This window comes from Pelecanus crispus, chromosome 16 (genome assembly GCF_030463565.1).
Source record: "Pelecanus crispus isolate bPelCri1 chromosome 16, bPelCri1.pri, whole genome shotgun sequence".
In the NCBI taxonomy this organism is placed as follows: Eukaryota; Metazoa; Chordata; class Aves; order Pelecaniformes; family Pelecanidae; genus Pelecanus; species Pelecanus crispus.
In genome coordinates this window covers 9,615,078-9,629,602 of record NC_134658.1, presented here as the reverse complement: position 1 = coordinate 9,629,602, position 14,525 = coordinate 9,615,078, and the positions used below count along the sequence as shown (strand labels likewise).

General features: G+C 49.8%; 1 protein-coding gene across 2 annotated transcripts; it reads left to right on the top strand.

The window, feature by feature from the left end:
- The first annotated feature begins 1,144 nt into the window (after nt 1-1,144).
- On the top strand, nt 1,145-9,346 carry SF3A3 (splicing factor 3a subunit 3). Of its 2 annotated transcripts, XM_075721846.1 has the most exons (17): nt 1,145-1,255; nt 1,355-1,402; nt 1,593-1,645; nt 2,129-2,234; nt 2,450-2,522; nt 2,924-3,015; nt 3,479-3,561; nt 3,944-4,082; nt 4,431-4,499; nt 4,867-4,934; nt 5,288-5,395; nt 5,717-5,786; nt 6,516-6,680; nt 6,792-6,902; nt 7,348-7,438; nt 8,373-8,428; nt 9,049-9,346. In XM_075721846.1, the coding sequence occupies exons 1-17, from the start codon at nt 1,160-1,162 to the stop codon at nt 9,124-9,126; spliced, it is 1,506 nt and encodes a 501-aa protein (XP_075577961.1). In that variant the 5' UTR covers nt 1,145-1,159; the 3' UTR covers nt 9,127-9,346. The 2 variants fall into 2 exon arrangements, with proteins under 2 accessions (XP_075577961.1, XP_075577962.1); XM_075721847.1 differs by lacking the exons at nt 1,593-1,645; nt 2,129-2,234.
- The last annotated feature ends 5,179 nt before the right edge of the window (nt 9,347-14,525 follow it).

The following is a 14,525-nucleotide window of genomic DNA, read 5'->3' as shown; positions in this document are numbered from 1 at the left end:
CCTGGCAACAGAATGACTAAATAGCTGCTTGCAGCTGAGGCACTGGGGAGCTGAGACCACAGAAATGCCAGGGACCTGCTCCAAGGGGACTCCACCTCCTCAGGCCTCCTCTGAGGTGGGGTTTGCCCTAGCGCTGCCTCCACCCCTGCTCTGACCCTGCTGCCTGGCTGCAGTGTGCGGGTGGCTACCACCGCGGCCTTCAGGCCTGTGATTTCCTCCGGCCGTGGCTCTTGGCACTCAAACACCTCTCCTGCTGGCCTCAGACCCTGCTGCTGTTTTCTTGAGCGGGCAGACGGGACAGAAAACAGCAAGCTGCTCCTTTGGGTGTGCTGTCACGTTAGCAGCCTTCCTGTGCCTTATCACCGTGCCTGAAACTGCAGTGCGGGTCACTTGCGTGAAGGAACAAATGCTGATGGCAGAAATCCCTTCCCTCCAGCTCCCCAGCTGCAGAGAAAGCGCCGGGGCCACTGCCAGGTCTCTGCGGGCTTCTCCCCGTGGCACATCTCACCGCCATGCCAGGACCACCAGCGCCCGCCCACCGCCCCGCACTGCGGCTCTGCGCGGGCAGCTCCCGTGGCACCGGGCCAGTTCTCCACAGGCAGCTGGACGCCCCCAGAGCCCCCCACCCGCGGGGCTTCGCCCGGCAGCCGCCGTGCTGGCAGGGATCCCGCGCCCGGCCTGCAGCACCGGGGCCGGGGGCCGAGGCGGGCTCGGGCCGGGCGGTGACGCCCGGGGCTCGTCGTGAGGGTGCCCGGAGCAACCGAGAGGAACCGGCCCGGTCCTGCCCGGGGGACGGGGACCGGTCGGCCTGAGGTGGCTCCGGGCCGCGGGGGCACGGCCGGGCCGGAGCCGCCTCCTGCCGGCGGCCCCGAGGCGGCCGAAGCCGCGCCGCTGCGGGCCGACTCTGGCAGCCCGGCACCGGGCCTGGCCCCTCTCCCCCCGACGCCGGGCGCCGGGCACCGGGGCTGCCCCCGCTCCGCTCCTCCCCGCCCCGCCAGCACCGCCGGGCCGGAACCTCCGCGCCGGGCCGGAACCTTCGCGCCGGGCGCGGGCGGGGCCGGAGCCTTTCCGCGGGACACAGGCCGGGCCGGAACCTTTCGGGCGGGGCGCAGGCGGGACCGGAAGGGGAGAGCGGCGGCTTCCGGGCGGGCGCGGGACGATGGAGACCATCCTGGAGCAGCAGCGGCGTTACCATGAGGAGCGGGAGCGGCTTATGGACGTGATGGTGAAGGAGATGCTCACCAAGAAGTCCACGGTGGGTCCGGGGCGGCGGGGAGCGGGGGTGGCCGCGGCCTCGGCCCGTGCCGTGCCGTGCCGTGCCGTGCCCGTGCTAACCCTGCTCCTCTCCCTGCAGCTCCGCGACCAGATCAACTCGGACCACCGGACGCGGGCCATGCAGGACGTGAGTGTGCCGGGACCGGGGGCGGGCGGCGGCCCCGGCGTGGGCTTTGACGGCGGCCCCGGGAGCAGCGCGGGCCGGGCCGGGCCAGGCCAGGCCTCTGTTTTGTGCTGCCGGAGCGCCCGGGAGCGAGCGGGTCTTGTCCCTGGTAACGTCCTCTGCGGCATTTGGGGTTTTCTGGGTTTTTTTTTAGAGGTACATGGAAGTGAGTGGCAACCTGAGAGACTTGTATGACGACAAGGACGGGTAAGTGCTTGTACAAACATCTCGTCTGGCGTGTGTGCACCTGAACGTCTGATGAATGTGTTTTACAGATGAAGAACCTGGGGACTCTTTTAAGTCAGTTTTAAATATATGAGGAATAATGCTGGTATGTGAGACCAGGAATCAAGTTTTGGAGACTAAACCTGCTAGAGCAGGACTCGACACATTGGATATGTACATGCTGGATATATGTATTTTGTTATTTTCTTGCTTTAAGTCATGGGGGGAGGCTGTGAGTTGCCTTGATGGTGGAGACTACAGCATGTTCAGTGGGAGACTTGACCAGGAGCCTCAAACCGTAAGCCTGGCAGACTGTGAGATCTGATGTGACTTTCAGAGGTTTGCAGCCAGTCTTACTGGAGCTTTGTGCGATCAAAATGCAACACTAGACCTGGAAAAAGATTGTATCAGTGTCAACGTGTTTTCCTTTCCAGTTGTAATCTGTTCTTTTTCATGAACTTATAGCTTACGGAAAGAAGAACTCAGTGCCATTTCAGGGCCAAATGAATTTGCAGAATTCTACAACAGACTGAAACAAATTAAGGAATTTCACCGGAAGCACCCAAATGAGGTAAATAGTTATCTACTTCATAAGAATAGCTGATTTGTGATCTGTTGGACCTCATCCCTACAATAAACAGACTTTTTTTCCAGTTTAATTGCCTTAATATGCAAGTATTAAGTACACTAAAATGCCACTTGAGAAAAGAAAACGTTCAAGGTTAGGTAGTGCTTCAGAGGCAGTATGTAAGCTTCTGTGAGAGTAACTTTTCTGTGTTCTTGAAGATCTGCGTTCCGATGTCAGTGGAGTTTGAGGAACTGTTGAAGGCCAGAGACAACCCAAGTGAAGAAGCTCAAAGTAGGTTTATAGTTTTTCTCTGAGGCCAGTTTAAGTGAAAAGACGGTGCTTGCTTGAGAGGCGTTGTTTAATGAGTTGTTTGATCTGTTTTGCATGTTTCAGAGTTCCACCTCCCTTTTACTAAATGACTTCTGAAAATTGTTCTTTTGTCATGTAAATTATTCTAAACTGCAGCCCCCTGGAATATTTCACAGTTTCGGTGCTCCCCTTGAGTAACGTTCTAGCGTGCTTAGACAGAGCAGCAGTGAGGTGCCTGATCGATGAGTATCCCACTTGCATTGTAAACATCTTTCTTAAGCATAAATTAGTCCACAGTTAATCCTTTTCAAGTTCTAAAGCATGTGTATAATAAGCAGGGAAGATTAAGCTCATAATAAAGCTCTTCGTGATCTTTTCTGCAGATTTGGTGGAGTTCACAGATGAGGAAGGGTATGGACGATACTTAGATCTGCATGATTGTTATCTCAAGTACATTAATCTAAAATCATCAGAGGTAAGTGGCTGCATGTGTCTGGGCAACTTCAGTGCTTAAGGCTGAGGGGTTTTTCTTTGGTTGGTTCATGGTTATCTGGGGTTTTTTTTTTTGTGGTGTTGTCTTTTTCTTTTTTTTTTTTATTATATAAACAAGTTCATTTCCAAATAGCTATTTCAAAGTCACTTTGTTGCACGTACAGCTTGACAGCATCTGAATGCTGCTTCACGACTTTCCTCTTTTTTTCTCTTCAGTTGATACTCTCTATCATTAATGTAGCGATGGCCTGTAAAAAGCCTCTGTTATCTGCTACCAAGTACTGATAGGTGTCTCGGGCAACGTGTTACCGCACAGAGAACCTCGGGCCTCTGCGGTCCAGAATAATGGCATAAGCTAGTGCTTTTCTTCTGGTGGGGTAACTGGAAGCTGGATGTTAATTTGGCTGCATGTGTATAAAGTCTGACTCAAAGTTCTTTGTTCTTAGAAATTGGATTATATCACTTACTTATCCACATTTGACCAACTCTTTGATATTCCCAAGGAGAGGAAAAATGCTGAATATAAGAGGTGAGCCTTGTTGCCTACCTGCTTCTTTTTATGACAGCTGATGAGAAGGAATTTGCTGCTTAAGTACAGCTGCTAAGAATATAATTAACAGTCAAACTTAACTCATGTAAATTAAGTAACTGAGCTATAGTAACTCAGTTGTGTGTCTGAGCCCTGAAAAAACATGCAGTGTGGCAAAAATGTGGAAAGCCACATTCTACTTTGTGGAAGGACCTTACTTTATCCTTGTAACTGCTGCATCTAGAAATTGTGTGTTGAAAACTGTCATAATCTTGATGACTTCCCTTTGGAGTACTAGAAGGTAATTACTTCCAAAGATGTGGTTAGAGAAATGTGTTAGAGGTTGATACTGAATTACCTGTGCTCGTGATTACTCTGCCAGGTACCTTGAAATGCTTCTTGAGTACCTACAGGATTACACAGATCGAGTGAAACCGTTACTGGACCAGAACGAACTTTTTGGGAAAATTCAGACTGAGTTTGAAAAGAAGTGGGAAAATGGAACCTTCCCTGGCTGGCCGGTGAGTAGTTGTTGAGCCGGTGTGAATGCCTCTGTATTTGTGATAGGTTTTCCGTGAATCATTTCTGTAAAGTAATCACTGAGGTTAAGTCTAATAGCAAGGTGTGTAGTTGTGTATCACAAAGATGCAATTTAATACTAACTTGAATTTGAAAACCAATGTAACTGGTTTGAAACAAACCTTTTTTTAAAGTTTGCTTATTTTGTATCTTTTCTATTGTTCCATTACTCAGTTTAGTGAGAGAATTTTCCTCTGTGAAAAGAACTGCTTTTCTTGAAGTTAGAATATTGTATTGCCTGAAGTGTTGTAGGATGTCACAAAGATGTTGCATGTGTTTTTTCTCGGCAGAAAGAGACCAGCAGTGCACTCACTCATGCTGGAGCCCACCTGGATCTCTCAGCATTTTCCTCTTGGGAGGTATGTTTTCAGTGCTCTGTACTTAGTGATAAATTTTGAGCTGGTAGAACCTTAGTATTTTTGTTTCTTTCCGTAATTTTACTTGCTGTGCTTTTGCCTCTGGCTTTGTGCTCTCTGAATAAAACTTTGATTATGCTGATGACTTAATTTCTACCATTAGAGGGATGTAACTTGGAAGATCTGCTTAGATTTGTCACATTCTTCATTTTTCAGTGAGAAGTGGTGCACCCTTGACAGTCCTTTCTTGAATGCTGTTTGTTGTTTGTTTGGGTTTTTTTTTTCTTTTTAGTGAGTTAAAATGGACATACATCCGTATTGTATTTGTTTAATAGCTTCTCTCTTACTGTGATTTACTGTAATTGAACAGGAATTGGCCTCCCTGGGACTGGACAGATTAAAATCAGCTTTACTGGCCCTGGGACTAAAATGTGGCGGGTAAGGTGCAGTCTTTTTATAGTTCCTTTGCAGTTTTTGAGGTCTTCCTGTCTTGCATTCCTTTATGGAATACTTGTTTTGTCGTCTGTATTGTACAAGAATTACTTTAAGGATGTTTGAAAGACAAAGCATTGAGAACCCATCAGGGAATACTGCAGTCTACTGTTTTGAAAAGTGTCCTGTACTGAAGTCTCTTGTATAGAATAATTTGGCTTAAGGAATGAAGACAAGGATCATAGGAAATCTCATGATCTCTTAAAAGCTAAATTTAGAATTTGGTTGCATGAATTCAAATAGTTCTTGGGAAATACAAAACTATGGTTTGGATTCATCTACTTCCTGCTTCTCCGTAGGACTCTGGAAGAGCGTGCTCAGAGACTTTTTAGCACTAAGGGCAAATCCCTAGAGTCACTTGATCCTTCCTTGTTTGCTAAGAATCCAAAGACAAAAGGAAGCAAAAGGTGAGTTCCTAAAGGTCATTCTCAGGTTGGTGGTGTTTTCTTCACTGGGATGAGAAGTATTCTGTAGACATCACTCATATAGTTGTGACAGAGAGATTCCTGGAGTATTAGAAGCTTTTCATGTTGGACCAAATAGTTCTGAACCAAATGGAAGATATCAGGGCTGAATGGTTTGTGTGTAGTTTAGATTACGTGAGCTGTTTGGTACTTGTTTCTGTTTTCTTGCTGTCTACAAGTCAAATATGTCTTTAGGAGTTCAGTGTACACATGATGTTTGCAGTTCTAGAATGGACTTCATAAAGTTTCTTTATCTGTTTCCAGAGACACTGAAAGAAATAAAGATCTTGCATTCCTGGAAGCTCAGATTTATGAGTATGTAGAAGTTCTTGGGGTAAGGATTTAATTTTGTCTTTGAGCTTTTTATTTTAAAGTTGTCAAATAGAGACTGGAAGGTCATCCACATCTTTACCCAGAGCTTTTGTAGACAACATGCCCAGAAAAGTTATTTTCATGTCCAGAGTCTTAATGTTTTAAAGTGCATGTTAGCAGATGGCTTTTTCTGTCAGTAAGTAGAATATGATGGATTACACTTATATTTCCATTAGCTAATTATTTGGCAGGTTTTTGTGAACAGACGCAGATACAGAGGCTGCATGTTCCCTTGGGGAAGCCTGTCTTGTCTTTTTTTTTTTTCTTTCTTTCTTTCTTTCTTTCTTCTTTCTTTCTTTCTTCTCTTTGTCTAGGCACCATATCAATGCAGGTAATATCTATTTTATGCCTAAGTCACAGGGTATTGCAGATCTTTACTTGTTCTGCCTTGATGCTTGCCTTAAGTCCTTGCTTCAGTTTGGAGCAATTGCTTTTAGCAGGGTGGCTGTTGCTGTTAGCTTGTCATCTTGGAAGTGCTGATGGTAGTACAAGTTTTTCATTCTTTGGAAGTAGGAAATGTTATACTAAAAACTTAAGTTGGTGGGCTAAATAAAATGAGAGTTCTGTTTTGTACTGGTCTTCCATTCCCCTCCCTCTGTATGTTGAGAAAGTGTTTCACACTGCAAGAGTTTGCCTTATTTTGTTGCTGTCATGTTGTGTGAACAATTCCTTCTCTTTTCTCACACTCCAGGAACAGAGACACCTCACTCACGAGAATGTGCAGCGTAAACAAGCACGGACAGGGGAAGAGAGGGAGGAGGAGGAGGAAGAGCAGATCAGTGAAAGTGAGAGTGAAGATGAAGAAAATGAAATAATTTATAATCCTAAAAATCTGCCTCTTGGTTGGGATGGCAAGGTAACTGAGATTGTCAGGTCTGGAGAAGTGGGAGATGTCACTGACTCCACACTACTCTGTTTGAACCTGCCTTGCCATTTGGCCTAATCTTTGTTTCTCTTTGCTTGTCAGCCAATCCCATACTGGTTATATAAGTTACATGGTTTAAACATCAACTACAATTGTGAGATTTGTGGTAACTACACCTACCGAGGGCCCAAAGCTTTTCAGCGTCACTTTGCAGTAAGTAATGTTTTGCTACAAAAACATCAGTATGCTACGTTCCGGTAATCTTTAAGATAAGTAACTAGTAAATCACTGGAGTGCCCCAGTGGCACTTCTTCTAAAATGTGGGTCTGGGTTGATGCTGCAGGGCCATGCGATTGGAAATATAAATTATGTAGGGCATACTAAGATCTCTTATGCAAATTTCTGTACGGTTGCTTCTTGTTTGAACACTAATTCCAGTATCCAGGTCTGATTGGTGCAGAGTGCCTATTGGCTGCCAGTGTATTGTTACTGTCTAAAATACAGAAAAAATATTTTTATAGAGGTTTTTAGGACTGGTAGATTTGTATTTCGATAGTATTTGTTTCACCCTGTCCAGATGTTAATGTGTTTTTTAGTCTTTGGCATTGTGGATGAAGCGGCATTCCTTCTCATCCACTGACCTCTTGCCTCTTCACAGGAGTGGCGACATGCTCACGGGATGAGATGCCTGGGCATTCCCAATACTGCACATTTTGCCAATGTCACACAGATTGAGGATGCAGTCTCGTGTAAGTAGTGATGGCAGAACAGGGAACATGTGGCATAAGAAGGCTCATATTAGCTCTCGCCAAAAATTTGTCTTACCCTATGACCACCAACTAGTTTTGGGAAAGAGGGTAAGAAACATGGCATGTGGGGTGGTCCTTCCTTGGACCATCCCTCCCAGCTCTTAAAAGGAGAGTGACTTTTTTTCTTTGTTGGGTACCCAACAAGAGTAGATGCTTGCTGGGATTGCCAGCAAAGTGTTCATTTGTTGCCAGCTGTTTTTTGTCTGTGATGCTTGGTATATGAAGTCTCAGCCAGGTGTAATGGGCCACCATTTCTTTAGGCAGAGTGTGGCTACATCATCCCATGTAACTCTTACTTAATTGATGTTCGTCAGCATCTTCATGGGGAAGCCAGAAAAACCTTCAGAAATGGTAGAGCCTATAGGCAGATTTTGAAAGCCTAAAGTACTTAGGACTTACAGTGATTGTAATTTAATGCGGCTAATCTGTGCTGATGTTTTGAGGAGGCTACCTCATGCAGAGGTTGTTTCTTGAATCTGCCCCACTTAGGTTAACGGATACAGGTTATGGTTCCTGGAGGTAAATTAATTCTTGCCTAGAAGAAACCAAACGGGTAAAGCCTTGATTTTCCAAACAAGGTATTATTACCTTTGGAGCTATATCTCTGAAGTAGTGTTTTTGGACCTTTGTCTCTTGTGTCCCATCCTGAATGATCACTTCAAAGCCTTGTTTGCTTTAGTTCTTGTGCCTTTCAGCAAACCGTACAGGGGAATGATATGTTTGTAATGGATATTAGATACATTCCTGGGCTGCTGAAGTGACAGTGTTTTAAAAGACAGGGGGGGAAAAAAAGCTTATGTGTATATTTTACTAGGTTAAAAACTAGTATCTCAAGGGAAATGGCATCAGATCCTGTATGACTTTGTATTTACAGTGTGGGCAAAGCTGAAACAACAGAAGGCTTCAGAGAGATGGCAGCCCGACACAGAGGTGAGATGTTACAGAGGCATTTCGGTGTCTCTAGTCCTGTGTACATGGGAACCCCCCATTTACCTTGCATGAACTGTCTGGGTCTGTCAAAAGAATTTCTAAGAGAGTCCCCTGCATGCTGGAGAGATAAGCAGGAACCTACGCTGCTGGTTGCACAGCTCCTGTTAGTGGTGATGCATGAAAAGCATTTCTTGTGCTGTATTGGCAAGTAGTCCTCATAGGACAGACTCAGCCCTTTGTGTAAAAATTGTTTAATATACTGCTTTACGGTGCCAATGTCATCTTTGCTTTGTGAGAAGAAAAAGGAACTGTTGTGAGCAGTGTGTTCACTTACACTAGTGGTTTTTCTTCTGTCTCAAACCATTTTTCAACAGTATGCAGGACAACTGTGGGAAATACAGCCTGTAGTAATTGTTTTGTAACAGCTTGTAATCATTTTGACTCTGGATAAGCTCTTCTCATGGAGCCTGCTGGTAGATCCACTGCATGCGTGCATGTAGAGAGGTTCTTGGCAGGATGGTCGTGTTCAGTAGGTGCTGCTGGAGCTAAAATTCAAATGCTGTAGTACAACCCGAGTCAGGCTGTGTTCAGGTGTCTCTAAACTGTTCATTCCATTCTAGGAGGAATATGAGGATTCCAGCGGGAACGTGGTGAATAAAAAGACCTATGAAGACTTGAAACGTCAAGGGCTGCTGTAGCTTTTCCCAAGTGAAGGATTTCACATCTGAAAAGCAAGTGGAGATGTGTCAGCAGCTCTGACTCCTCTTCGGTTTCTGGATTTTCTATGTGCATGAATATAGATTTCAAGGATACTTTATAGAATCACTTTCTAGTAAGCCCCTTGTGAAAAGCAGACTTGTGATGTTATTTTATATGAAAAAAAAAAAAACCCTTGACAAATAAACTGGTTTTAATTTAGGAAGTTCTGAGAAACTTGTCTCCTTTAGTACGCTGGAAGGAACAGATTTGATTATGGTATTTTTAAAATACTTTTTACGCAGTTTTAATTGTCAGAAACAATTGCTTCTCTCTTATTCCTGTTCTGATGATGAGGATTGACTTTCTAAAGCACCCATGAACATTGCATGCTGGCAACAAGTAATGGCCCTATACTATATCTTGCTGTAAGCATAGGGTTTTCTTTGGGCTCCTTTGCAAAACAAATTTATTTGGCTTGCATTGCTGCTTTTACCTCAGGTCTGTCTCCCTGTGGAGGTTTGGCTACTGGGATTTTTTCAAGGAATTAATAATAGAGCTTGATTTAGGTTGGGCTGTGTGGACAGTTTGTGGTAATTTCTCCAGCACTGTGGCAGTCCTTGTGCCCCCTCTAGCCCTTCAGGTGGGGTTTCTTTTTGGTACAGAGTGGGCTTGTGTGACATCTCTAGCCTCAAAAAAACCCTTTTTTTCTTGTCGCTGTGCAGGGCCGTTTGCATCTTGAGATGCCGTGGAGCAGCAGGTAACAAACACTTCCCCTGGGTGATGGTTTGCGCAGCCGGTGGTTGGCAGGGGTGGGGCTGGTCGCTGGCACCAGGGTGCCAGCCTGTGCGGGAGGTACCGCAGCTGCTGTCGGTGCTCGGAGACACTCCACCGCTAGCAGTGGCTACAGGCTTTTGCTGGTGCGCCAGGGCTTCGGGGAGCAGACGGACAGGGTGAGTCAATGCCGTGGGCTCTTTCCTTTCCCTGCCCTGGGGGACAGTTGTTCTCCTTGGGATGCGGCTGTGTCTGGTGGGCGTTCATTCCTAGCCTGCCCTGGAGCTGGGTTGGGCTGTGCTGGAGTGGCACCTTGCTCAGTAAGATTGTCCAAACCTGGCCTGGCTGGTTGTCGCCCTGGTTTGGAAGGTGAGAGACACCAGCCTGCATTGCCTTCTCTGTCACTCTGAACGAACAGCCTCAGCAGCCTCTACGCAAGCTTCAGCCATTCCAGGTCCTTGGGGAACACTAACTGGGCCTAAATCATAAGGCAGGAGAGGAGTGTTATAGTTCTCCTTGGAGAACTTGGCCATGGAGCCTGTTTGGAGTCACATCTCCGCTGTTTCCTTAGCTAAACAGGTAAGAATTTTGAATGAAAGCAGAGAAATTTCTACAATGGAGAGCTGGGTGTCATGGGAAGCACCAAAGCAGGTAGAATTTTCCAAACCATGGGGGTGAGCAGCAGGGCAAGGGACTGGGCGGTGAGAAGCTGTGCAGACACCTCTTTGTCATCAGGACTTGACAGCAGCGTGGAGACACATGCAAGGACGGAACCAGGAGCTTTACAGCAGAAAAGCTCTGTCCATGGAACCCGCTCCGTCATGAAGCCTAGCCATTGTTGGCAAACCCCTGTGCTCCCTGCCATGAAGCAGTGGTGGCTCCTGTGCCCACCCTCAGGAGTAAGCTCCTGCAGCAGCTTTGCCAGGCAGCTCTCGTCACAGCAGACCTGCCTCCTGCCTATTTTGCTTTCTCAAAGGTGCTGCCTGGTTTCCTCACTTAGTCTGGGCAGCGAGCTGCTCGCAGCCTGAGGGCCGTGGTGCCCAGGCTTGGCAGGTGGGAAATCCTGCGTGAAAGGGATGTGTGTGCCACCGTCCTGGGCTGGGGGGCTGTGGGGTGGGCTGGCAGGGGTGGAGACACGTGGAGATGGACAGGTGGGAAGGATGTGACTGTTTATTGTGAGTTAACCAGAAATACTTGAGCACTGGCAGTGCAATGGCTCTTTATGATCGAGAGCATTTCCACCTCTCACTAGGGAAAGCTACTTTAGCTGTAAATGTTCCTGTTTATGTTCCACATGAGCTGTGTGCCAGAACTAATAGGCCTGTGTTTCGCTCTTTGCCAGGTCCTGAGGGCCTGCTGCATAGGCATGTCTGGAAATGGGCATTTCTCGCACCAGACTTTCTTTGTCCGCCCACAGCAAGCACTGCTATGGAGGGTCTCTTACTGCCCTGAGTTCTGAGGGCTGGTGGGCTTGGGCCCTCCCATGATGGGTGCTGCTGCTGGTGGGTCACATCTTCATGTGCAACAGCATCAGCAAACCCCTGCATGGTGCCAAGTGTCATCTGTAACTACCCTGCCTTCATGCGCCTGGCAGCTGCCTGCAGCTCTGCGCATTGTCTGCGAGCACCGGTGGAGGGTTACCACACCAACGGGAGCGTGTGGCTCCCCGGGGGGCTCCTGCTTGCCAGCAGCCTTGCTGTGCCCCTGGGCCCCGTCAGCAGCAGGTGGCTGCGGCAGCCTCGGTGGTTTTGGAGAGCCTCTCGGGAGGGAGCGACTGTGGACGTCCTGGGGCTGAGCCTGCGTGGCTGAGCACCGCTCCTGCGAGCATGTGGCCGCATGCAGCTCTGCTGCGGCCCTGGGGCTCATACTGGAGGTAGAGTGCAGACCTGTGCTGGGGTGTCTGCCCAGCACCTCTGCAGGGGCAGCTCCCTGCACCCTCCAGCAGCCAACCATGGCGCTCAGCAGCCAGGCAGGCAGGAGCCAGGCAAGCCCCCAGCAGCTGCCTTCTCTCCCCAGCGATGCTTGCAGCTGGTGTCCTAAGGGAGCTCTGGGCCTCCTGCGCAGCCCAGGCACAAACACTCCCTGGGGAGAGCCCGTGCTCCAGCTCAGCGATGCAGCTGTGCCCTGTGCTGGGTGCACTGCTGCTGGCGCAAGAGCTGGAGATTGTGCTGGGCTGAGTTGCAGGGCAGAGGCAGCTGCCCCTCGGGAGCAGGCACCCGGCACTGCTGGGGTGCGTGGCTGTGCTGGCCAGCACTGCGCTGGTGGCGTGGGGGTTTCAGTCTGGGGTAGGCAGCTCCCAGGCCCCCTCTGTGCTTGTTCAGCTGCCTCCTGCTGCAACTGTGGCTGAACGGGCCTGACTGCTGCTCCCTAAAGTTCAGGCAAGCACAGTGACAAGGGTGTTGAATTATTTGGTTATTTGTATGTTAGATGATTTCTGGGTTGAGAGCCTGTTGAGATGACCTGGACAGCAGTTTTCAGAGGTGCTGTTGGTGGGTGGTGTTATTGCCAGGCACTTATTCCTGCCTGAAAAGCATGTCCTGCTACTACAGGGACCAAAACCAGAGTGCTGAACAACCTGGATTTCTCTGGTGTCCCATGGTGTGCAGAATAAAGGCTGTAGCATTTCCTAGGAGCAAGGTTTCTTAAAAAAAAAAAAAGAAAACCTCAACAGGAAAAGTCTCTTTTATGTAACTTGTCCTGATATTGTTTCTGCCACCTCATCCCAAGCCGTGCGCCGGCCAGCCTCGGGGAGCACACGCTGCTGTGACCGTGGCAGCGACCGCTGGACTGTCCCCTCCTGCTGCCCAGCTCTGACCGGGCCTTTTCCTGCCAGGTCCCAGGTGAAGCTGCTGGCGGATGAAGATGGCAGGTTGCCAATGGCTCGTCCCCCCTGTTCAAGGTAACGGGGGCTCCGCTGCAGGATGGAGAGCGGCGTCTGTCCCAGCGTGCCCAGGACGTCTGTCCCTGCTCCAGCTGGCAGAGGCTGTGCCAGTCTCCCTGGGGCGAGGGGTGGCTGCTGCTCACCCAGAGCTTTGGGCAGGTGGGGGGGGTCTTTCTGCAGCTGGGCTAGCCCCCTGTGGCCAGCATGGGTCCCTGACCTCGGATGTGTCTGTGGGGCTCCTCACGACCTCCCCGAGGGGAACTGGCCACCACCCTGCTCCAGGGAGGCTGCTGGGGGCTGGATTTGGTGTTTCGAGGGCGAGCTGCTCATGCTGCTGGGGAGGTTCTTCAGGCTGTGGGTAAAGTGGGAGGCAGACGCGGCAGTCTCAGTCATCCCCCCTCCATTTCAGGCCTGCTGCTCTGCATCTTGGCTCTGCACCTCTGTGTCCAGGACCCTCTCGCCACAGCAGGTGAGCTCTGCACCCCACGGGAAACCTGGGGCTCCTGTGGGGAGAGGGGCAAAGGCAGTGTGCTGCAACGGGGACTTTGTCCCTGTCCCCTCCAGGCTGTATTGTGTATGATGCAGCTGCACTGAGGAAAAAACCTTTTTTCAAGGTTTTTACCCCAGAAAAGCCTGTTCACATGCAGTGTGGCTGGAAGGGGGAGGGAGAAGCTGTTGTAACATCTGTCTGTAGTGCTGCTGCGGTAATCTGTTGTCTCTGACCTGCTTGTCGGGCTGCCTGGTCACTGGCTGCAAACGGACCTTGTTTGGGACATCCCGTCACTTACCGCCCTCCACATCCCAACCACAGTGTGACTGATGCTTCCCACAGATGTCTTTGGACCGTGCAGAGGCTCAGGAGGGGACGCAGGGCTTGCTGAGCATGAGGTTGGTGTTTCCTTCACCAAGGGGGAACTTTGTGTCTTCCAGAGCACAATGCCGCCGCCAACGCCTCGGTGGCCGCCGCCGCCAACGCCTCGGTGGCCGCCGCCGCCAACGCCTCGGTGGCCGCCGCCGCCAACGCCTCGGTGGCCGCCGCCGCCAACGCCTCGGTGGCCGCCGCCGCCAACGCCTCGGTGGCCGCCGCCGCCAACGCCTCGGTGGCCGCCGCCGCCAACGCCTCTGTGAACAGTACAGAAGAATCACTGGTAAGGAAAGGAAAGAGGGCCGTTGGCCGGGCTGTTGCAGCCCCATGGACAGGGTCTCTAGCCCAGCTGGTCTCTGGCAGGAGCCAGGAGACCCATCAGAGTCTCCTGGGGTGGAAGGGGAGCACCTCAGGCATGGCGGGCGGGTGCACAGAGGCAGCCCCTCCAGATAGCAAGGCTGTGGCTGGGGACAGCACCGCGGTGCGGTGCGAGGAGACTTCACTGCACGGTGACACCCTGGTGTGTTCTCCCTCCAGCTCACCTGCCAGAGCTTTCAGTGCTCTGGGGAGAGGTGTTACCAGGACGAAGCCCGTACCAACGAAACGGTGACCTGCCATAATGAGACTTACTGCGAGGTATGGAGGCACGGGGGGGCAGTGATAGGGAAAGTCTGTTTTCCCTTTCTTTATGTCGGGAATCCACAGTGCTCTATTAAGTCTGTGTCAATCTCCTGTTTCCCTTCTCTCTCTCTGTTGGAGTCTGTCAGTTATTTTTGCTCCTTCGTAACGGTATCTTTTCACACTCCTAGCATTTTTTCCTCTGGCTCTGCTATTGCAGCTTTATCGTTTCTCCAGCACAAACTACACAGCCAGGTGCAGCA